The sequence below is a fragment of the Paramisgurnus dabryanus genome, chromosome 11, assembly GCF_030506205.2.
Source record: "Paramisgurnus dabryanus chromosome 11, PD_genome_1.1, whole genome shotgun sequence".
NCBI classification, from domain to species: domain Eukaryota; kingdom Metazoa; phylum Chordata; class Actinopteri; order Cypriniformes; family Cobitidae; genus Paramisgurnus; species Paramisgurnus dabryanus.
In genome coordinates this window covers 26,958,694-26,983,142 of record NC_133347.1, presented here as the reverse complement: position 1 = coordinate 26,983,142, position 24,449 = coordinate 26,958,694, and the positions used below count along the sequence as shown (strand labels likewise).

The following is a 24,449-nucleotide window of genomic DNA, read 5'->3' as shown; positions in this document are numbered from 1 at the left end:
CCAATTTTAAAGTACTCAAGTATTTTTACTCATACTGAATGTTGGCTCAAAGATGCACTAGTCCTCAACACAAAGAGACATTGTAGGTCTGGGCAGTGAAAACTAAGAACGTTTATTTATGAGGTTTTATTTCCTAATATAGAAAAGAAATCAAACACCTCAAAATTTTGACCTGGCAGAACAAACACAGATTAAACATAGTCATAGTCTTCTTTTGACAAAAATTTAATTTAGTTTTAGTCATATTTTTGTCATCTGAATTGATTTAGTTTTAGTCTAATTTTATTCAACTAAATGCCATGAGATTTTAGTCTAGAAATCTACATTAAATTTAATTTAAACCCATTTAATTTTAGTCTAGTGTCATTGTGTACTTGAATGTGCCATGCTGAAAAATATATAGCCTAACTTTGTGATATAAATATATGGTAACAATTTACAGTGGGGTTCATTGGTTAATATTGGTTGGGTACATTGGTTAACATGAACTGATAATGAGCTGCACTTATACAACATTTATTCATCTTTGTTAATATTAATTTCAACAATTACTAATACTTTATTAAAATCTTGTTAACTTTAGTTAATGCACTCTGAACTAACATGAACAAACAATTAAAGCTTAATTTTTTATTAACTAACATTAACAAAGATGAATAAATGATGTAACAAATGTATTGCTCATGGTTTGTTCAAGTTGGTTAATACATTAGCTACTGTTAACTAATGAACCTTGTTTTAAAGTGTTACCAAATATTCTTATATAGGCCTATCCTAAAAAAGATATAATTTTTATATTTAGAAAATTCCAGTAAACTAAAATTACACTAACAGAAATATGATAATGCATATTAAAAACTTGAAGTTGTTCATTTGAAAGATTAATTGTAAACACATGTAGTACGTAACATCACTATCTCACATCAAGTGCACTACATTTCTTCCGTCATGCATCCCTCTTACAGTAAATACATTACAGCATACTTGATTAAATGTGAGGACAGTGAAATTGTGTACACTTATTATCAATCTTATAATGTACTTAAGTTACTCGGGCAATCAGTACAGGACCTCGCTGGTTTATTTTGGCTTATATAGTAAGTTATATCAAGTTATGTACCAGCTCAGGTTAGCTGATAAGGTAGCATCAGAGTATATAAACATTTGTGCTTGCCTTAGTTGCGGGATGACCCTCCTGCAATCGCGCATCACTTTTGTTTTGATTGTAGCATCACATGTTTAAAAAAGGGTCCCTTGACTGAAGCAAATGTGATATGCATCCATATGTTTGCTCTTTATCTCTTCTCTCAGACCAGACGCAAACTTTTCTCTACAGTTTAGGACATACGCAGTACGCAAATGTCCCGCTACGGTGGCTCAACGCAAGCCATTCAGCGTTTGACATCAAAGTACCGCGAGACCAGACTTCTCCATGTGCATTTGATTCGCTCTCGCAGTACTTTGATTTCATACGATTGCTCTGCGCAGAGCCAAATGAAGTCCCTCAGTTGTGTGTGTGCGTGTAACCTCGCGACCACAGATTCTATCCATCATCACTCTCTGACACTTTCGTCTCGTTTTTATTTGACGAATAAACAATGTAGCGACTAACGTTAAGTGTCATTTCAAATGTAGTGGAGTAAAGAGTACAAATACCCAATCAAAAATGTAATTGAGTAGAGAGTAAAAGTTGCCTATATTTTTGATACTCAGTACAAGTACAAAGTAGCCCAAAAAATACTTAAGTACAGTAACGAAGTACATTTACTCGAGTACTTTACACCTCTGCAGAAGTGTTAAACACCTCAGATGGTCCATTAACTCACCTGAGCTATTAAAAACAATAACATCTGAGCAACTGTCCTCTGGGTAAACTCTGTCTAACACCTCGTTTTTATTCTAAGTCAAAAAGCACCCAAAAGGTTAATTTGTGATAAACGCAATTGTAAAGCAGCTGTACGCATATTAACCGAGTTGATGAGTTTTGATTTTTAGATGAGCTGTGAGGGCCAGGAGCGACAACAAAACAAGTTTTACATATTTAAATCATTCACTGCCACGATTAGCTACGAATAATTACCATCTGAAAACTCTTTGGCATATTAAACCGATGCAACGTGCACTACGTGCCAGAGTCTCATGATACCAGCGAAGCCAGAAGATCTATCATCATCTGTTTCTATGAACCATGTTGTCCTGTCTCCATGGACAAAGCTAATTCAACTAAGCGCCGGGTCATTAACAGAGAACCGAATATGCTTATCTTTGTAAAAACTCATTACTGAATGCACCACTGTCTTTGTGCAAAACACTGACATCACTTTCATTTACAAAAGGGCAGTATGACAGGTAGAGATGTATGAGATAGTCGCAGGTTGCAGGTGGCTTGCAATTATGTGCTGTCATTCGTAATGAAAATAAGAGTTGCATGCTTGAGTTACTATCTGTGTCTCTGTAAATGCTTTATGCCTTACACCGCAGTGATACTGGAGCAGGATTAAGCTTTTTCTGAATTTGGGGACATTTTAAGAGAATCGGGCTTTGTGTATATATAGGACATTCAACACTAATGCTTTGTGTTTGGCACCGGTGCATGAATTTGAACAGAGTGTCTTTAAAACTGAAACAGAGGAAGATGTTTATTCATCTTAACACTTATTTAGATGTGGAACAGAGTGTGTTGATGTGTTTCAATCTAGCACAGAGATCCCTTGAGACTGCAAACATGCACAAGAAATACAATGTCCTACATGAAATATACTATAGCATACTTTCCTAAAGTATTTATTATGTGGGATGACATAAATTTGAGCTGTTGTCTGTGTGCTGCGTAGGCGTGACATGGTGTGATTCAAAATTTCATTATAGTCGCTCATGCTGACTTTGCTGTGTTTGATTTGTGTATTGATTTCAGACTTATCATTAGAATTGGACAGATGTCATGGTTTACAAATGATTTGGGCCACTGGTTCGGGTGATTTGAGCGACATGGTCCATTAGTTATGAGACTGAAAATCATCAGCTGGTCAAAACATTAACATTAGAAAATCCAATTGAAAGAAAGCAGAACAAGATTTTACTGGATAACTTCTGCTTCTCCTTTTTCAATATGCAGCTGGACAAAGGTTGGTATTTTATAACATATAGCTGGGGGGGGGGGCATGGATTAAGTTGTAATGTATATTACGATATATAAAAAATACGTATGTCTACAAGATTTATCTTTATTGTATATTTTGTGTCAGTGTATTTTTTTCATAATGACATCTACAGTAAACAGCACACCATAGTCAACAGCGTGGGACGCTCTGAAAAAAGAGAATTTGCGCCCTCTGCTGGTTAAAAGAGAGAAAATCACTTTTAGGACAACTAGAGTGCCTCGTCTCAAAATATTTAAATAATTAACTTGAATTACTCTTGAGTTGATTTATTACCGTTTTATTACCGTTATCATCATATTACGCGGGTCACTAGAAAAATAGAACTTTATCCTGCTTAGCATTTACTCTAAAGCACGTGTACTGTACACGAAATGTACAAAATTTGTATAAAGCCTGTATATTATGTGCTATGTGTTGTTTTGAATTGTGTGCACCGTGTTAAATGTTTATCAGCTTTTGTATTTAAAATTATATTTTTATTTTAAAGTGTCATGTGGCTATTCATCTTAAAATTAGAGGAGAATTTTTTTAAAAATATTTTATTTAACAATCATGCGCTATCACCATCATATTTGTGTTTTCACCAGTGAAAAATAATTATTTATATTATTTGAATAATGCTTTATTAAATCTCAAATTAACAATTCTTTACAATTTCCTTTGAAGTGAAGCACTAATAGTTTATTATAGTTATCGTGAGACAAAGTTTGTTATAAGATTGTATATTGTTCTTGAGTATTTTAATTTATGGTGCATGTACCTATTTATTTTGTGTTTTGTGAATGACTTTTATTTTGGTGTAGTGTGCGCTCGGGGAAAAGAAGAGATCAATCTTGTAGACATACGTATTTTTTATATATTGTAATATACATTACAACTTAATCCATGTTACCCCCCCCCCCCAGCTATTCTAAATGTTATAAAATGCCAACTTTTGTACAGCTGCAAATTGAAAAAGGAGAAGCAGAAGTTATCCACTAAAATCTTGTTCTGCTTTCTTTCAATTGGATTTTCTAATGTTTTGACCAGCTGATGATTTTATATCCCAGGCCATAACTATGCCTTTAAAAGTAATTAATATATCTTCCTGAATATTGTCATTAATTAACTTTTCATTTGAAACGGGCTGCTGACGTCATTTGTTTACGATCTGTACCGGAAGCGCGTTCTTGCGGCTGCAGTGGCGTCACTGGGCACATCAGCTGGACCATCAGATGTAAACACACTTAACTGTCTTCTTCATCATTGTCATCCTCATTATCATTAGGCGAGTGACAGCTGTCATCTGCAGCCACAGACTACTTCACAACATTTCCGGTAAGACTCTCGTCATTAAGTTTTACGGTGTGATAAAACGACAGCAAAAATGAAACTGTTTACCTCACAGACTGCACAAAAATACACACTGCTGCAATATACAAAAACACAAACTTATGCTTTTTAAAATCTTTCCTGAGTTTCTGTAGATTTTAGATAAATAAACACAGGCCACATTGTACAAACGCTTTTTTATTCATCATTTTACCACAAACAGAAAATATGGTGTGCTTATAGTTTAACAAAGTTAATAATTATGCAATTTATATTATAATAGCATGTGCTAATATATATGACCCTGCCTGTAAAACCCACCTAAAGATCATTCTGTGAAAATATAAGCTGATGTTTTTAATATTAACTGGGTAAGATCATGTCAAAGATTGAAATCAATTTAACTTTGGTCATGTTTGTGTGTGGTTACAATGTTTCTGTTTTTCCTGTTGGGACTTTCATTGTGCACTGATGTTGTAAAATATGTTGACTTTCTATGGTGATCAATATCTATTAAAAATATGCACAGCATGAGCAAAGCAGTCAGGCAGGATTTTTTATGTTTACCATTTTCTCTTCTTTCAGTTTCAGAGTCGCATTACTAGCAGTGTGGAGTTGCACACAACAATGTGAGCAGATCCACTTTGTGTTTTCGTTTCATGTCAAGATGGCAGATGATTTGGTCTCTAGCACAGCCGGGGCACGGGGAGCCGGTTGGTCCTCTCAGGCCTGCGCCAAGCAGAAATACCGCAGTAATGCCCATTCACAGGGACTTCTGGAGGGGCTCCTGATGCTGCGACAAGACAGAATTTTGTTTGATGTGGTGCTCATAGTAGAAGAAAAACCCATCCAAGCTCACCGTATCCTCCTGGCAGCCTCATGTGATTATTTCAGGTGACCATTAGGTTTATTTAATTCCCTATATCCATAAGTGAAGATTTCAACAAGGAATACTGTAGGGAAAACTCATAAAGGAATATGTGACCCTGTCTGAAATCCAGGCTAATAAAATGCTCAAAATAATGGTCCCTCTGGGGCAGTACCCTTTAAAAGGTCCCAATATGTACCATTTAGGCACAGATATGTATGGGTCAGTAACATGAACTGCATATGTTTGTATTTGGGAGCATAATTATGTACTATAAAAAAAACTTTTATAAAATTTTATAATATGTTTTATATTTTATTATAATTTGAGTCACTTTATTCTTTAAAACCTGTTTAGTTTGAATTCATTAAAATTGTGTTTAAATTGTTAAAAATACAATAATCTGGCAATAATCAATTATGGGCTTTTTCTTAATAAGTGAATAAGTATAAACGTGACATTTTGGCTGAATGAAAGATTTGTATATTTCTCTCAAAATCTGGAAAAATAGCCATTTTGATGTAATGGGCAGGCTGGTACTCTTTCTTTGTCAGGTGGTGCAACTAGAAATAATGCTGTTTTATCAAACCCTTTTTTAATTGCATTTAAAAAGTATATTTTATAACAGGCAAAAGCTTACACTAGAATGTCAAAGGGTGAAAGTGCAACAAATGCCCCTAAGAAATAAACAAAAAAGCATTAGGCTAAATCATTAATAATTAAGCTTTTTAATAAATACAAACTGAGGTTGTCGATAGTTGTTTTATACCTTTATTTTAAATTATTGTTTCTAAATGTATAGTTTTCACATGTTGGTTTTATGGTAAAGTTTATTTACACTTTCAAAGTAAGTTTCAGGATTATAATTTTAAATACCAAATAAACAAACAATCAGCACGACACAGGGAATGCATTAAAAACTTAGCTGACATATAGCATATCAAAAATATTGTGGGAAAAATATAATTAAAATGTACTAAAATGTTGTTCAATAAACAAAACTTTTTTTAAACAAATTGTTCCTTTCTCAAAAATATGCCCTACATCCATTTTTAAAGATTCTTAAAAAAAGAAAACATTTTAGGAGCTTGTTTTGTCATTGACCCATATATATTTGGTACCAATATGTACATTTGAGGTACTAATATTTGAGGTACTTTGGTATAAATCAGCAAGTCAGATTACCAGTTTATGTAACAAACTTTGTATGTATAATTTTTATAAATTGTGGTGCGTAATACTCTCATATTGATTCTTAAAGTCGCCATGAAACAGAAGTAGCGATTGTCTTATTTTCCCCATCGTGACATACATCCGGGTGAAATGGCTTTAGGTAGGGCGGGACTTGAATTTGTCTATTGAGAATTTATTGGATCATTGGAAGTTGGGTCATGTTGCTACTCGCTGCTAACTTTCAAGCCCACCCTTCCAAGGCCATTCCTTGTGACCGAAAGTAAAGAGAAATCGTTTCGAGAAGATTAGCATTTTTGATTAAACATTATGAGGACACATTAAACGGCACCTATTTTATTGCTAAAAAACAATGTTATTTAGTGTATTTGCATTCAGTCACAATGCAATGCTAACAGGAGTTAACTTACAGACTGTGAGTTCGAAGCGGGAGGAATAATGATAATGTCGGTCTTGTCTACATCACCAATCCCAGGAAGTAAACTGTTGCCTACAATCCGTGTGTTTGTTGTAGTCCAAGAAAAGAGATTTACGTTGGAGACATTATCTCGTGTCATTGTTTACTTTGGGGTTTGCACCTTTTGCATATCATTGTTAACATGTAATAATACACACTTACACACCAAAGGAAGTATAAAATCATGAATCGTAGGATGGGTGCTCTTTGATTTTTACAAAAAAAAAATGTATACCAAAATATTAGATTATTATAAAAATAAAAAATTTATTTCATGCCAACTTTAATATCTACTATCATAATATTGCATATTAATAATTGAAAGTTTTACTGTTAAATTCAGCCTTTAATTGTGTATCTCACAACTTCTGATCTCAAATTTCTGTATTAATGTTTGTGGTGATTTATTTATTGTCTTTCAGAAGATTCAGCCGCATGGTTATTTTTTCCTAAGTTTTGGTTTTCATGTTTAGGGGTATGTTTGCTGGAGGTCTGCGGGAGATGCAGGAAACCGAAATCCCTGTTCATGGAGTCACTTACACAGCAATGACTAAACTGCTGGACTTTATTTACACATCTGAGCTGGAACTGGATCTGGATACGGTGCAAGAGGTGCTGTGTGCAGCCACTTTACTTCAGGTTGGTCTGAGAGGATCTGTTTCGAGTGCCTAACAACATATTGAAGTTGAAAACTATAGTTTTTCCATCACTCATGAACTTATGTTGTAAAGAAAAGAGATACTCCTGTGATTTTGTAATGAGCAATATAATAACAAACTTCATATTGATATATTGATTTCAAATAAAGTCATTTATATAGTTTATATAGAAATAGCAGTAGTCCTTTTGTCCCTCAAAATAATAACCAGGTCCAAGATGTGATTGGCTTCTGCTGTGACTTCCTGTTCTCCTGGCTGGATGATGACAACATCCTGGAGGTGGAAAAACTAGCGGACATCTACGGACTGAATCAGCTCGGGGAGAAAATTCGCTCGTATCTGCTCAAGAACATCCAGGCCTTCTCGCGCACTCCTGTGTATCGGAAGCTTCCTGCAGATAAAGTGTTGAGCGTTCTGTCCAGCAATGAACTGGAGGTGAACTCAGAGAATGAAGTGTTTGAGGCCGCCCTGCATTACCATTACACCCCTGAAGAGGTGGAGAAGGATCAGGTGTTCCTGCAGGTGAGAGACAGAGACTGATTTTTGCAGATACAGACCAATTATCGGCAAATCGTTTTTTTATGTCATACAGTATGAATAAAATCTTTGCACTTGATATAAAATTGTGCTGAACTTAATCGACAATGCCTTAAAGTGGGGGCCTAGAGCTATTTTATTCATTCCAACTTATTAACATTGTTTAAGAGTTGGATTCCTCATGCTAAACATAGCCAAAGTGTCGAAAAAGCAGTTGAATATTTCTGTGCTGAAGGTACAGGGTTCGTAAAAGTTTCTGAAAGTTGTTGTTTTTTTCGAACATAAAAGATTCATGCGTTACAATCTTGCATTATTTATTTTATGGGCAATGTCAGTGCAGGAAGTACAGTGGAAGTCCTTATATGGGCACTTCATCCGGAATAGGGCACGAACACATCAACCAAGAGCAGACACGAAATCAACGTCAGTAAAGAAGTTTGTTGTTGTTTGTGGGGCCAATTTTAACTTGGAATCAGTGGATATAGTTTGTTTATCCGGGGTAGCAGCGGAGTTTTGCGTGTGTGTTTGTTTAACGGTGGATTTTTTTTAAATGGGGCGGTCCCAACCGGGTCACGAGTCGCAGGCAGTAAGTAAAACTGCATCAAATGTTTGTTTTGTTGGCAATCGGGTGCATAAGTAAATATAATGTAAACAACATGAACATGAATCGTAAGTTATGCGGAGATAGTGGGATAATGTTTTGTTTGTGTTGCTTGCTCATGACTTGCTCCTCCCACGGCATGCCTCCAGGATCTCACGTTTTTCCGTAAACTATCAGTAGAGCTGATCTGTCTTTTATACATCTGATAAAACTAAAGACTCTTTGGATATATGAAGGATTTAATACTACTCTTTAGGTACTCAAGATTAACATGAGATAAGCAGAAACAGCGTGTGTTATACGTAAAAGAAAAAAATATGTATACATCTAAGCTTAAGCAGTAAGTAAAACTCATTTTTTCCTGCAGGATCGATTGCAAATGTTGGAAGCAGTGCGTTTCTGTCTGATGGAGAAGAACGTACTTCTGCGTCTGCACAGTCGGTTAAAACAGTGCCCGCTGCGGGACTCTGTTGTCGCCGCTCTGCGTTACCACAGCCAGGAGCTATTGCAACCGGTAATGCAAACCCCACTAACTCAGCCGCGCTGCATCACCCAGTGCATTGTGGGATTTGGTGGCATGTATTCATCACATGCACTTGTAGACAATGAAGAACGGTTCCAGGTGTTTCACCCCTCCTGGTGTGAGTGGCGTAGTCTGCCTGCAGACCGAGCTCCTCGCATGTCCAACATGGGCATCGCTGTACTAAATAACTTCGTCTACTTGGTCGGGGGAGACAAGAACAGCAGTGGCTTCCGTGCTGAGGCTCGATGTTGGCGGTAAGATTGTCAAACTGCATTATGTTTAGTAATTGGTGACCTCTGCATTTAGACCTCATTTAGACCTCTGTACCAACAATGCTTATTAATAAGAATATAACTCTGTGTTTCCATCAGAAAGATGATGTAGTTATTATTAATCATTATTTATATGTAGAAGCTCTGTTTAGGACAATCTTTTTTTAATTTATAAACCATTAACACAAGAACTGAATGCTTGTGCAATATATAAAAAATAAATTTGTTGTTTTTTAAGTGTTATTATAAGTTTTGTAATTAAGTAAGGTGGTAAACACATTTAAGGGTCTGAATGATTTAAAAAGACTTTAAGTGAGCCATCAAACATCCAACAAAGCTTGCTGGAACAAGACAACAAAATTTATCGCAGCTATGCAAAAAACGTACTGGAAAATGATGTGGAAAATATTAACCTTGAGAAGGTCTTTTCAATAGTAGTATACACAATGTATAGAAAAATAATCCAAACTGAAAATAAAATAAGAATACTGCCCTTCAAAGCCAAAGCGCAGTAACTATGCATTTGTTCAAAATTGAGTTAAGGGTTAAAATGGGCTTTGTGAGATCTGTTGTGTCTTGTGACAAAATCTCCTGGTTCAATTTTGTCCCATTTGTGTGTGTCAAAATTGCAGTTACATGTTTGACTGGTTGGTGTAAAAAACTTTTAAGGGCATTTTTCTCAGTTTCAGTTTTTGCATGCGTAGTTACTGCATTTAGCCTTTGGAGGACAGAATAGCAAAAGTAAGATTTTTGTAAACCATTTAAATTCATTAAATTGCTATACGAAAAATCCAAAATGTCAATGTTTTAAATTTAAGTGTGCTGTGCTGTTTTCTGTCCCAGGTACGACCCTCGACACAACAGCTGGTGCACTATTGAATCTTTACAGCAGCAGCATGCAGATCATTGCGTCTGTGTGGTTGGTGAATATATCTATGCCATAGGAGGACGTGACTACAAAAATGAATTGGAGTGTGTGGAGCGCTACAACCCTCAGACCAACACCTGGGAATATGTTGCACCACTGAAACGAGAGGTGACCAATTTCAGATGAATTCAAAATATGTGTTCGGTGCGTCATGTGTATTTATGTGCATCATGCCTCAAAATATGTGCCTGGTGCACACGCGACGAAAGGGTTTATGATAAAAGAGATGGTCACAATCACAAAATACTCGTAAGTCACTCACTAAACATTAAACTCGGATTACACATGAGATTAAGCGAGTGTCTGGCAAACGTGACTTGGTGGCCTTTTATCATAAACCCCTTTTAAGCGTCTGCAGCAGGCACGTATTTTGATACGCCTGATGCACATAAGTTTACATAACGTGCTGAACACATATTTTGACATGACGAGCCACACACATGCTAAAGGGCTAAATACATGATGTGACAAGCTTCGCATCTTGCGCTCTCGAAAAAGAAGTCACTTCTTGATTCTCGCGAAATTAGACTTATGAGGTGTCATGAAACATTTTGATTTAAAAAGTAAATGCAAAGTAAGAGTATCAAAATAAAAAGCATACAGTTAGAAACATCTCTTCATGTACTATTTTGCACATGATTTTTTAAATGACATCATACAAACCAATTTTGTTGTTTTTTTCCACATTTGTCATTACCGCAACGTGTCCATGACTGGATTTGGGTTCTTTGACATGGAAATATTTAGAATTAAAAAATGAAAAAAAAGCTTCAGTGTATGTTATACTATAAACATTTACAGTAAAGAAACATGTGGTATTTGGTGATCATTGGTAAATGTAGAGACAATAATAAGGAATATAAATGTGTCCAAGAACAATTTTCTCATCCTCCGCAACAGTTTTCAATCATTGTTTAAGCCCTTAAGGAACTAACATTTTTTTTTAAAATTGTTGGAAGGGACATAATTGACTGTGACACTCAAGATGGCTACCAGGTAAGCAGTTCTTATTTTTTCTCTCCAGATAGAAGTAGAAATTTTGTTTGTCATAGGACCTAGACAACTTTTTAATTCTCATTACCGAAACATAAGTTTGTAAATGCATATATTTAATGTAATGTCATGTTGCGGTAATGATGATTTTTGATAATGATAATCTAAAAAATAAATAATTCTATAGGAAATATTTTTTAAATACTCTAAAAATAATGTTTATAGTAAGTTCAGACTTTAATTTTATAAGTGCAAAAAAATTGGCTTCAAGGGCTTTTTACAAATCCTGATGCTCGACACCTTCTAAATCTTTATTTTGTGAGACTCACCCATTTTCTATTTAAACAACGTGAAGCTGCACTTGAAAATGATAAGTGCGTCGGGCTGAAACTAGCAAAAAACACTTGCGTCACACTTTGTGCCGCATTGCGACGGGTGTATGATTATTCTCCAACATTTGCAGGTATATGCCCATGCGGGAGCTGTGATCGATGGGAAGATCTACATCGCATGTGGTCGGCGAGGAATGGCTTATCTGAAGGAGACTTACTGTTATGATCCCTGTGGAAATCACTGGAGCGTGTGTGCTGAAGGCCCAGTGGAGCGAGCCTGGCACGGGATGGCGGCACTGAACGGCCGGGCTTATGTCATCGGAGGAAGCAACGATGGTTGTGGTTACCGAAGAGACGTCCTCAAGGTACTGCTTGGTTAGCCATCAGCTATACTATTGTTTCAAGATATTTACATTTATAAATAATGAAAAGGAAGACTCCTTATTTTAATACCAATTTGTGTAGGATGAATAACAGTTGAAGATAGTCCCAGAATTCACTGCATCAAGCTCCGATTAACAAAATCATTGTTGACCGCAGACAGCAAAATGCAGAGCTAAAATGTTGTCTTGCTGTTCAGGTGGCATGTTATAACCCAATAGCAGATGTCTGGTCAGTGGTGAGCCCGCTGCCCGCTGGACATGGAGAGCCTGGCATGGCTGTTCTTAATGGATGCATCTACGTCCTGGGTGGAAGGTCGCACGATAAGGGCAGTCGTATGAAGTACGTTCACATTTATAAGGCAGAGGAAGACCAATGGGAGACCGGAACGGGCCTTGAGGATCGCGTCTCTGGACTTTCAGCATGTGTCGTACTCTTGCCACGGGCAGCCGTGGCTCAGGCACGGAGCTGGGAGCAAAGAACCAAGGCATCATGGGAGGAGATAGACTCTGACAACTCCAGCGAAGATTAAAACGTAAGTGTGCAACGTTATAGGGATGTCTTTTGTTTGGCTTGGCTATAGGTTTGAGATGTCTGATTTATTCTGGTGAATCTCGCAAAAAAAGTCCAGTAACATCAAAAGAAACAACAGCAAATTTGTTTTGCATAATTGTACTTATTCTTTTCTATGATAGGTGCTGTTTCCTTTATGCAAAATATAATTGCTAATATTTGAGAGGTTTTAATCAGATTTGTGCCAACTTACTCAAAATGTTGATTTGTTTCTGAACTACACTGATAATAAAATCTGTGCTACTATGGGACAGTGATGGGTTACACTGTATATGCACTTTAAAAAAAGGAGATCATTTGATTTTGCTTGTAATGACTGTGCCTTTCTTTTACTTGCCTTTTATGAATACATTTTAAGGATGTGCAATAACATGATTTTAAAGGAATGAGTATTGGTCATTGAATGACTCTTGAGTTTCTCCAAAGAGAGGTAAAAAGTTATGTACAGCCCCTCTGACATTGGCATTTTTTATGATTTTTAAATTCCTGTAAATTATTATGCACTGAAGTGGGATTAAAGCCACAATATGTAGGATTTTCCCCACTAGAGATCCCTATTCACAGTAACACAATAACAAAGGTGAAGCTTACTGACGTTATTAAGGAGAGTGAAACGATAAGAGATGTTATTTTCACCATCCAGAAATGTATGAAATTCGCTATTCATGTTAATGAATTAATGTTTTATTAACTGTACGTTTGATCATATTATTTTATGCCGTCGTAATGAATTAGCTGCAAGGCACAACACCTGCGTGTAAGCTGCTCTATAACGGCCAGTTCCGCATTGGTCCACTTGTGTTGCCATTGCTTCTACAACCGGAAACCGAGGATAGTGCGGATATTAAAGGGACACTCCACTTTTTTTTGAAAATATGCTAATTTTCCAGCTCCCATAGAGTTAAACATTTGATTTTTACTGTTTTGGAATTCATTCAGCTGATCTCTGGGTCTGGCGGTAGCACTTTTAGCATAGCTTAGCATGATTCATTGAATCTGATTAGACCATTAGCATATAATAATAATAATCAATCATAATAATCAAGGACTTTGCTGCTATGACCGCAGGAGGCGCAATGATGTTACGGAGCAGCCAAAAATAGTCCACTTAGTATCTTTCAATGGCAGGGGACTATTTTCGGGCAGTACGTAATATCACTACGCCTGCTGCAGCCATGTTACGGCAGCAAAGTCATTGATTATTACGCCAGAATGAGAGTATAGTTCCTATCCATATCTGCCTAGAAAATCACAACTTTTAATTTTCTGTCGGTCTTAGTACACGATGTAACTACAGAAGAGTCAAGTTTTAAAGAGGAAAAATATTTTAACTCGTTGGTAATTTTTGAGCACGATGCTAATGGTCTAATCAGATTCAATGGATTGTGCTAAGCTATGCTAAAAGTGGTACCACCAGACCCAGAGATCAGCTGAATGGATTCCAAAACTGTAAAAATCAAATATTTAACTCTGGAAAATGAGCATATTTTCAAAAAACCTTTAAATCACTAAAAGGGCGATAATTACAAGGGAGACAAGCCATTATTTGAAACAGGAATTGGGATTTACAAATCCTTGGGAAGTTTTGGGAAAGCTGTATTAAATATATCACAATGTGCAAGTGGTTTTTGGATATTTTATTACAAGAATCTTACATATTGTGGCTTTAAAACACTTCTTTTTAATTTTCAATCTTGAATCAGATTTATTTGACTCTGACTGTCATAATGGAGATTATGCAAATCTGCAAATATATTTATCGAACAATTTACAAAAAAAAAATGCTTATACAATCTCTGATATATCTAACATAATTAATAGCCATTGGCTGCGCTTTAATACACAACTTATTTTGAAGATAACTATAAATGCACTCTTAAAAATGTTGAGTTTCTGGGTTTTCAACATTTTTTAGAGTGTTGGGATTATCAAATCATTATTCCTAAAATTAATTGTGTTTCATAACATTGAAAACATTTGTTTTAACTGCTTTCTTACCTGTTTGCAATGTAAAACATTAATGATCATATTAACAATAAAGACAAATCTACTGTATTGCAGCTGTATGGATTACATTATAAACATTACACATCAAAGCGTTGTCATGTTTAAATAAACTGAGATCAATACACACTCAGAATTAAGGTACAAGAAGGTACAAAAGTTGTCACTGGACCTTCTCAAAAAGTACAAGGTGCATACTGGTACCTCAAAAGTACATATCTGTAACAAATTGGTTCATATTAGGACCTTTTTAAAACGTATCGTCCCAGTAACAACTTAGAGGCAAATAAAAGACACAAACCACTTTTCTCTTAATGTAAGGATTGTTGAATTATACTATAGTGATGCATATGGTTGTCATTATAGTGTTCAATGTTCAGTTGTTTTAACAGCCTCTGTTAACCGAGGGTTTTTTTATGTTACCCAAAGGTGTTTTTAGCTCTTCAGTTCAATATTGGTCTTGAGGGTTTTTACACCATAAACATTTGTATTTTCTTTCTCTCGAGCACTTCATTTACAGACATAAAAAGCCTTTCAGCATCTGCTCAATTGATTTTCCTTACATTCACAACAATCTAATTGGGAATACACTGGGATTTTTTGCCCATAACAGGGAAGTTTATACAAACATCAGGCAAATAATTGTGAACGATGTCTGAGGAGAACAGACTTATTTTTTTGTGATTTTTCTCGTTTTATCATATTATTAACAATGATTGGTTTATCAGGATAGGTTTTTTTTAATTTTCTAGTATTTAATGATTACCTGGCATGTCCTTAGTTTCTATTGTAAGAACCTAACTCATGTTTTTACAATATGATCTGAGAATAAGTGTTTGTGTGCTTCAGAGGAAAGTCATTTCGTACAAAGCATTGATTATCTTTGCATTCATCTTCTTATAATGTTAGATAGAGAATGATTCATGTCATGGCTTTCTTTTACAAGTCTATGAAATTCCAATATAACATTGGGCTGATGTGTAGTATATGTGAGTACCAAATAGCTGCTAAACTTGTCTATAAGTCACTAAAGAGCTGTATAATCAATAGAGTTTGGCTAATTCTCCCAGTCAGGACATACAAACGCACACTCAAATTCACCGACCTCCCCCCTTTACGGCAGTCATTAGCGCCTGACATCCGTGAAGGGGCTGCAATCAGCGTCCGTCTGCATTTTGGAGTGCTGAAAAGAGCCCGTCGTCCCCCCATTTTCACGCCTCTTAAGACTCTTTCATGAGCACAGAGTGGGCCATGACATGCTTTGTTATGTAAGGTATTACCTTAAGTGTCCGAAGGTTGCGACATCAAATAGTGTGTATGTATACAGACAGAGATGGGTGGAACTCCAATTAGAGTCAACAAAAGAGGAAAAAGTGAAAGACAAACAAAAACAAGCAAAGCTATAAGGATAGATCAAATATTGAATAAAATCCTAAATCAATTTACAGAAATTAAGTCAAAAGTCTAAATGTGCTCATGTATAGCTCAGTGGTGGGGCATTGGAAAAGCAGCATGGTTATGGGTACGAACCCGGGGAACAAAGGTTATCAAACTTCATTATGCCAAGGACCCCCAAATAAGATGAACCTTTTGTATAGGACCCCCTACCTAATTTATACATTTTTAGGTACACTTTACACCTTAGAGTAATGCTGACTGTATAAAGAAAAGCATTTTTTGTACTGCATGAACTTAAACAACAAATCTTGTTTCACAGCAGTGTTACATGAATACTACAAACCCCTGTGAGTGAGATAAAGGGGACTTTAATAAGGTAAACACAAAATAAAGATACAAAGCAAGTATAATTTCTAGAATTTATGTAGCAAGAAATGTAAGATAAATAAATCGAAATAAATTCTACAGTATTTTTGTCTTTTTTCTGGGGACCCCCTTAGAACCTCCTGGATGACCCCAGGTGTAAGCATCTCCCATTTGCATAAAAAACTGATCTGATATTGATGAACTCAAACTGTTATAATATAGTATATGACAGTAAATAGACATAAAATAGATGCTGGATATTTCTTGTTACAATTCATGCTTTGACAATACCGTGCAACTCACTGTAAATCCTTGTTCCACTTAAATATTTAAGTTTAAACAACTTGAATAAAATAGGTCATTTAAACTTTCTTGACTAGTGAGGTAAATTGACATAAAAAGTGGTATAAATAAAAAAAAATAAAGTTGAATGGGCTTACGTTATTACAGCTTTATGAAGTCAAAATAGTTTAAATGAATTTTATTTCAAGTTACGTAAATGTTTAAATGCAACAAGGTATTTTTATCACAGTGTATAAAACAATTTGGTTTTGCAAGTCAATTCAACCTACTATTTTAAGGTTTGACCTACAATAAGTTGACATAACTTAAAATATATATATAAAAAGTTGAAATTGTTTTACGTCATTTTTTAAGTTAAAGTAACATAAAAATATATGTTGATTTGAGAAAAAATATGCATACCTGAAATATAAAGATTGAATGGGCATTTAATATGATAGTGATACTACAAAGATTTTTGGCTTGGTGACTAAACTTAAGTCCTACACAAATGCCCATTTCTGCACTTCCCCAATAATGGCCAAATGACATCAGACCAAATGGCACAGGTTCAGATGTAACACAGACCTTCAAAGTGCTCTTTAGCTCTTATAGTAGATCTTCAGTCTGCTTCACTTCCTCAAACTGAATTTCTTTACGACCTGATGAATATTTTTACACTTTAAAAAATGCTGGGATATTTTCACCCCAGCATTGGGCCAAAAGGAGATAAACCAAACCTGTTGGATTGTAATTGAACTATGCTGGGTTGTTTTAACCCATTGTTGGTCAAATATACATTTTTGGGGGGTTCATTTAACCCAACGGCTTGGTTTGTCCCTTTTTGAGCCAACACGTGGTTGAAAATAAAACTAAATGCATTTCATAGTGCATTGAAGTTATTGATTTTTTAGTAATATTATTGGATGGTGATCAAATCCAAAAGCTTTTGTTGTACCAATTGAGCTAAAGGAACACCAACGGTTCTATTACACTGTAAAAAAGTGAAAGTTGAATTAATAAAAAAAAACCTCAGTTGGAATTTATGTCTACTTATATTTTCACTCTTTTAACCTTCCTTTTTTTTGCACCATAATACTTAATTCTGTGTAACTGGAAACCATTTGTACACAATTGTGGCCAATTACACTTCTTCATGTTTAAAGAAAAATATTTGGTTTTTATATTTACTGGTTCTTCCTAACCCCAAAATAGCTTGAAGAAATCTGAAAGAAACTGAGCTCGGGTCTTAGGAGGTTAAGTAAAAATTTTAAGTTGAAAATGTGTAAATATTTAGGTGTTTTACCAACTAAAGTCATTTTTTGTAAGTTTTTTTTCACTTAAATTTTTCACTTTAAATTTTTTTTTAAGTTAATCCAACCTTTACTTCATGCAGTGCTGCACATTTCTTAAAAAAAAAAAATTTGACATTGTTTTGACTTTTTGAAGATATTTACTGACACTTCTGAATTTCAGACATACATTGTGATTTCCAAACAGCTTTTTTTTACACTACACATTTCTCTTTTTAACAAAAATAATATTAAGTAGCAGCAAAGCCAAACACAAAATAAATAGACATTTTAACAACAGAGCAAGGAAAAACAGTCCATTCTGGTTCTCCAATAAGCAGCCATTTTAGGTCAAATTGTATCTTCCATATTCATTCAAAGTACATTATACAGCACAACATATTGTCTTTTCACAAAGTCGAAAGAACGAAAGTCCTCGGTTAAACTAAAGCATAAGTTTGTCATATTTTTCATTTGCATTTAGTATTAAAATCTATTTAGTTGACAACATTCTTGTTAGTGCCACCTTCTGATCACATTCAGTCACTGTTTATCCGGCACTCGTAGGTACCGATGTCCGCCATCCTCCAGATCACGGCGTGAAGAACAAGATCTGACCGTAACAAGTTCCTCGGTTTCTCATTCTGCAGTTTAGTTTCTCATCCGCTCACCAGCATGAGTATGAGAAGAGTGGGTATTGGCTCCAGTCTCCCACGTTGCCATGGTGATAGCTGTGATGGACAGCCTGGCCGCTGTATTCTGTGGATAGATGATGGTGTGGAGGTGGTGGAGGGGGATACTGGGTGGACGGCGCTCCGCTCCACTGTCCAAGAGATTGTTCGGTACTGTAGGGGGTGTAGAGAGGATGGTGACCCAGCATACCTGGTTTGGCCTGAGCTATGGCCATGTTCAGCACTCCCGTGTACTCCTGGTGCCCAGCGGAGGGATGGGGCGGGCAGGGTGGCAGTCCGCCAAACTCTGGGGCAGATGGCTTGGTGGAAGCATCGTGATCGGGCACAGTGGCGACATCGGGTACCCGAGACTCAAAACTGGAGCGACTTCCACAGCCGCTTCCGCTGCCCACGCTGGATGAAGGTGAAGGGGACTTGCCATATTCCTGAAACCTGGGAATTTTGAGATGAAAAATTAGCATCAGATGAGAAACATTTTAAAATGATTATTTGCAGGTTGAAGTCTTGTTTGAGGTCAGTACCTGTTAGGTTGATATGTGTTTTGTCCGGGTACGAGCTGTTCTGAACTGTACATGTCTCGCGGGTCCGAGCCCAAAGGAGAATCCGCACGGAGTACTTGACTGTCCCGGTCACACGCTGCACTCCACGGGGAATACCGCTCGGCTTTTATCTCCAAGTCCTTACGACCCATTTGTTCATCATCAAGATCTGCAATGGAAGAAAAGATTTTTAGCAAATTCACATCGGATTGAGAAAGATAATGTTATAGTCTGCATCTAGTGAATATGTTCTTAGAAATAAAGGTACGAAAGTTGTCATTGGGACAGCACCCTTTCAAAAAGGTACCCCTTTGTACCCAAAGAGTGCATTCTAGTACTTGAAATGTAGATATTGGTAGTTAAAAAATACATATTCGTACCTAAAATGGTACATATTGTGACCTTTTTAAAGGGTACTGTCCCAGTGACAGCTTTTATAGCTGTTTTTTAACACAGAAGGTCTATTTAAACTTTTAATAAATTAAAAAATCAAAAAAGAATCCACACCGTAAAAGGTGAAAGTTGGATTAACTTAAATTAAATTACTTCAATTGGTAAAACAAAAATTTAATTTCTTTAAGTGAAAAATTTAGGTTGAAAAAGCTTATTGTTAAAGTTTAACCAGTTAAAATAAAAATAAAAAATTTAAGTAGATCCAGCTTTCAATTTTTACAGTGCAAAAAACTTCATAGATATATAGTGTAGTTCAGTATAAACTACAACTACAAACATTTTGGGCGTCTCAAATAAAAAATAATAATAATGATCATCTTTTTTTATATAAATTCAGTTAAACAATTTTAACTTGTTCTTAAAAGTTATAAAAAATCATAAAAACAAATCAAAATTTAAAACGATAAGTTAAAATGACTTGATTCGATTTTATTAAACTTAAAAATAAAGGCTACATTTTTATATTTTTAACATTGAAAATTTTGCATTATTATTTACAATTAATTTGGACAATTTGTTACCTCGTGGACTTCCATGCTCAGAGTCTTTTGAGATGTTCATCTTCTTCACAACCCTCTCAGGATCAGCCAGACTTCTGTTTGCTCGTCTAGAAAAGACAAATTCAGAGTTAAATTTATAAAGTAAAAATTATTACACTTTTTAAAATTCAGTAATTAAAAGTGAAAAAAAAATTTAGTTTGTAAATAATTTCATGTAGACTATAACATTTGCAATAACCTTTTATTTCTATATTTAATAATTTTTATGTTTTCTTTGTTTTCCTTTATTTCTCTTATAAAGCTGAATAAATGTTTTTTTTAATGCAAATTCTTACCTTTTAGAGTTTGTACCCTCATCTCTGAAACCTTTGGCGAAGGGGTTGTGGTCAATTTTCAACTTTGTAATCTGTGAGAAAAATGAAGTGAACATCAGTTGCAGTTCTAGTTGAATCTATTTACAAATTAACATTTTAACTACCGTGTTATAATTAAAATATATGAGCTTAGTCTGGGCATAAGCTTCATATATATCATGCTCCGTATAAACTTTTTTTATATTTATTTATACAATATTGATTTATTACTATGAATGTAAAATAGTTTTACCTTTGTGTTCTGGTAAGCAGTGACTGCGGTGAATGAGGTCTCGGGGAAAGTAAAAGTTTGGAAGACGCTCCACCTCACGCTGTACAGATCGTCGGCCTGGACGATGTGAAAACGCGGGTGATAGCGGTGCATGGAGTGAAGGATGATCTGAATCAAAAGTGAATCAAAGTTAAAACCAATCAAAAAAAAAAATAATCACATCTGTACTAAACAGTTATTGGAGTGTGGCACTTACATGTCCATGCTGGTCAAGAGCATTGTTGGTCAGTTTGAGTTTGAGAAAAGATACGGACTGTTTCATCCAGTGACTCCCGGGTGCGGGTGAATCGGGGTGCAGGTACGTCCTGTAGGGCGGCTGGGGCTCGGCTTTGCCAGCGACCTCCCATTTGTCCTTGTTCCACTGCAAAAAAAATTGAATTATATAGTGGCTGTAAGTTTCAAAGCATCACTACATTGACTTTGCTCCTGACATAAGGTGGTGGTAACAGTGGGGGGGGGGGGTGTTTTGGGGTGTGAGACTATGTGTGAACGAGAGTGTGTGTTGGGACGAACCCCCCATTGGGCTCTGTAAAAACAGGAAGAGTTGGGGCTCTTTGAAGTTGAAGAGCGCAATCTGCAGTGAGAACGTTTCAGGGTGACACGCGGCAACGTCCCTCAACGTCTCGGCCATTCACGACTGATCACCGATTCCCATTTCAATAGCACACAAGCAGAGTAGTCTAGACTATACCGGCACCCATACTAGTGAAGTTTAAACTACAGTAAAAAAAAATATTGGCTGGATTATGCATTGCTTTTGTTGTTAGATGAAGTTTATAGCAGGTTCAAACCTTATATCTGAGACCGTCCTCTGGAACCATATCCACCAGCAAGATGTACTTTGCATACGGCACCAATCCAGATAAGCTGATCTTGCAGTGTGGAAACATTCTCCTGCAACAGAAGTCAAGGTTAAGTCAGACTTGTTTATTAAAAGCTCCTCACAGTTTAGTTGGTCGTAACAGAAATGGTGACTTACCTGCCCGGTTTAGTGATGATCATCTCTGTGCCGATCTCATGGAAGGATCTCCAAAGATCCGGATCCTCCAGAGTCATTCGGATGTTGCCTTGATGATAGGAATCACCAGATCCAGCCATTGAAGGTGGAGGAGGAAGGCTGAAATTATGCTTGATGTCTGGGGAAAATAAGAGACAAAATTTGAGATGTTTGCATGCAACAAAAATCTATTGTAGGCTGGTAAACCTGATAATTTAACTCAAACCATTTAAGTCTTAAAACACATACATATAAAGTACTGTGAATATTGGCAATTGGTTTCCTCAAATGGAGTTTTACAGAGTATCTACTGTATAGTAAAGGGTTCAGACAAGCATTCACCTCTGATAGCCTGCATGATTTTAGGCTTCTCGAAAGAAATCCTCCAGGAAAAACCACAGATATGTCAAAAGTAAAGCAAAATCGTGATCTTTTCCCTAAAACAAGTTGTCCATGTGACCTCAAAAAGGTCTAGATAAATCCAGGTGACACACAAGTGCAGAACAGTAAAGTCCAAGGATAAAGGTGTGCGTTCACTGTCGGTTCCTTCTGCTGTGGATGCAAAGGGGGTGTCCCACACTTATAAGTGGGATCCTGGGTGTGGGCGGGGCTTGGACCCCCATTCTCAGCCTTTGAAGTGACACGGTGATGAGTCAATGTCATGATCCTATTGGTTGATCGACAGAATCAAAGAGAGTTAGCAGAGCCTTGATAGAGTCTCAACAGGAAGGGGATAAACAGAGGAAACATGTCCTTATGTAGTGACTCTAAACAAATACGCACAGGCCTAAAGTATACAGAACAGCAAATGAACCCCGAAATTCCCTTCATTAATGCATCTAATGTGACGAAGAGCAAAGACGGGGCTTTCTAACGGACATTCACACAAACGTAGATGGACACGTGTTTGATCATTCACACGGACATATGCACTCATTCTCACTCGCGCTACAGACATCAGACCTCGGCTTTTACGACCATGTCAGACCATGATGCTAAATCATTTAAAAAGCAATTAAGTGTAAAGGTTCTTCTGAACATCATTGTAAAACAAATTCATTTACACGCTGTATTACAAGTATTTGGTGTTTTGAATGTAGAAATCATTGATTGAAATCCTTGTAGAAATAATAAAGGTCACACAAAATCAATATTACTTCTGTGGTTTGTTAAAGCTTTATGGTAGAGTTTATCATTACTTACACCACACTGCATGAACTTAAAACAACTTTGGAAAAGTCACACAACCTACTATTTTATGTTTTGACCCGTGCATGGGTTGAAGTTAAATGAATTTTGTTAAGTTAAAGTAGCATAAAAATATATGTTGATTTTTTTTTTTTTACAGTGCATGTATTTCAAATATTTAATAATTGTATCAGTCTCTACTCTTTATTCTGCATTTTATTTCAAGGCTGCTTTCAACAATGCAAAATTGTGAAAGTGCTATAGAAATTAATTGAGTTGAAATGCTTTAAGTTCAATATTGCTATTGATGAACACAAGATAAACACTGTTAGAAATAAAATATTTTTATGTCCAATATACAGACTGATCTCACGGAAAGTCGTGTTATAGTCACAAAAAATTTGATTTATTTATTCATGTCCATGGCACAAAATTCAGCTTTTTTTCTTTTTCATGGCACTCACACAAATTTCTATAAATAGGTTTTTTTTATGTATTTTCTTATTGTTTTTTTCCTATTTTCTTACCATTGTCACTTGTGGTAAGAATCACTTTCTGTTACATTTTTAGACATCCTAACCCAAACCCCAACTTCAGGTGAGAATAGTTTTAAAAGCTGAAGAAAAAAATGTAGACACCAATACATAAAAGTACATCCAAATCTAAGCCCAAACCCCAAGTGACAATGATTTAAAAATAAAAATGCGAGACCAATACATAAAATGACACGAAAAAGAAATTAGTGCCATGGACATGAAAATCCATTTATAGAAATTCATGCCGAGCGACAAGAGATTCATGCTCAAGGCATAAAAAAAGATACATTTCGTGCCATAGACACAAATAAATTAATAATTTTTTTTGCCTTTATTGCTATTACTAGTATTATTAGGTAGAGATATGTATACATTTGGTGCAAACATGTACCTCTGAGGTACTAATATGAACTCTTTAGGAAAAAAGCTGTACTTTTCAAATGGTTTTTTGACTATTTTTTCCTGAAAGTGTGGTTAAAGGCTTTATTAAATATTTCCTTGTCAAGTACCATTTTCCAAGATTTTAATCTATATTGTTTATAATTTATTTTATTGTGAAACATAATAGTTTTCTTTCAAAAGTGTTTTAAATGATGACCCAATCAGCTGGGTGTTCATATCATATTTCTAAATATTTTACTATCCTTTATCTTCTTCCATAAACACTTTGAATGTTTTTGGTATGCATGTGTATGTTTTCTATATGTTTCTTGAGTTTAGAGATTAAAAATGCTACATTATGGTTTTTTGTATCTGTTAACATGGAAACT

General features: G+C 35.8%; 2 protein-coding genes across 3 annotated transcripts; one reads left to right on the top strand and one right to left on the bottom strand.

The window, feature by feature from the left end:
* The first annotated feature begins 4,260 nt into the window (after positions 1 to 4,260).
* On the top strand, positions 4,261 to 15,552 carry klhl22 (kelch-like family member 22). 2 transcript variants are annotated; one of them, XM_065247649.2, is made up of 8 exons: positions 4,261 to 4,478; positions 5,058 to 5,366; positions 7,462 to 7,627; positions 7,858 to 8,169; positions 9,153 to 9,562; positions 10,424 to 10,616; positions 11,965 to 12,198; positions 12,414 to 15,549. In XM_065247649.2, the coding sequence occupies exons 2-8, from the start codon at positions 5,140 to 5,142 to the stop codon at positions 12,744 to 12,746; spliced, it is 1,875 nt and encodes a 624-aa protein (XP_065103721.1). In that variant the 5' UTR covers positions 4,261 to 4,478; positions 5,058 to 5,139; the 3' UTR covers positions 12,747 to 15,549. The 2 variants fall into 2 exon arrangements, with proteins under 2 accessions (XP_065103721.1, XP_065103722.1); XM_065247650.2 differs by lacking the exon at positions 4,261 to 4,478 and having other exon boundaries at positions 5,227 to 5,366; positions 7,411 to 7,627; positions 12,414 to 15,552.
* A 2,871-nt stretch (positions 15,553 to 18,423) lies between these two features.
* tbx16 (T-box transcription factor 16) lies at positions 18,424 to 22,618 on the bottom strand. The gene is made up of 9 exons (XM_065247843.1): positions 22,493 to 22,618; positions 21,938 to 22,143; positions 21,750 to 21,852; positions 21,157 to 21,319; positions 20,920 to 21,077; positions 20,649 to 20,719; positions 20,335 to 20,420; positions 19,343 to 19,571; positions 18,424 to 19,253 (listed from the first exon to the last, which is right to left on the bottom strand). The coding sequence occupies exons 1-9, from the start codon at positions 22,616 to 22,618 to the stop codon at positions 18,797 to 18,799; spliced, it is 1,599 nt and encodes a 532-aa protein (XP_065103915.1). The 3' UTR covers positions 18,424 to 18,796.
* Between the last annotated feature and the right edge of the window lie 1,831 nt (positions 22,619 to 24,449).

Bases quoted from the DNA above. Each gene is read 5' to 3' on its own strand.
- klhl22 (XM_065247649.2), top strand. From the start codon at position 5,140: ATGGCAGATGATTTGGTCTCTAGCACAGCCGGGGCACGGGGAGCCGGT. The intron at 8,170-9,152 runs GTGAGAGACAGA...TTTTTCCTGCAG, and splicing joins AGGATCAGGTGTTCCTGCAG to GATCGATTGCAAATGTTGGA. The intron at 10,617-11,964 runs GTGACCAATTTC...CAACATTTGCAG, and splicing joins TTGCACCACTGAAACGAGAG to GTATATGCCCATGCGGGAGC.
- tbx16 (XM_065247843.1), bottom strand. From the start codon at position 22,618: ATGACATTGACTCATCACCGTGTCACTTCAAAGGCTGAGAATGGGGGT. The intron at 21,853-21,937 runs GTAAGTCACCAT...CTTCTGTTGCAG, and splicing joins ATCATCACTAAACCGGGCAG to GAGAATGTTTCCACACTGCA. The intron at 19,254-19,342 runs GTACTGACCTCA...CAAAATTCCCAG, and splicing joins AACACATATCAACCTAACAG to GTTTCAGGAATATGGCAAGT.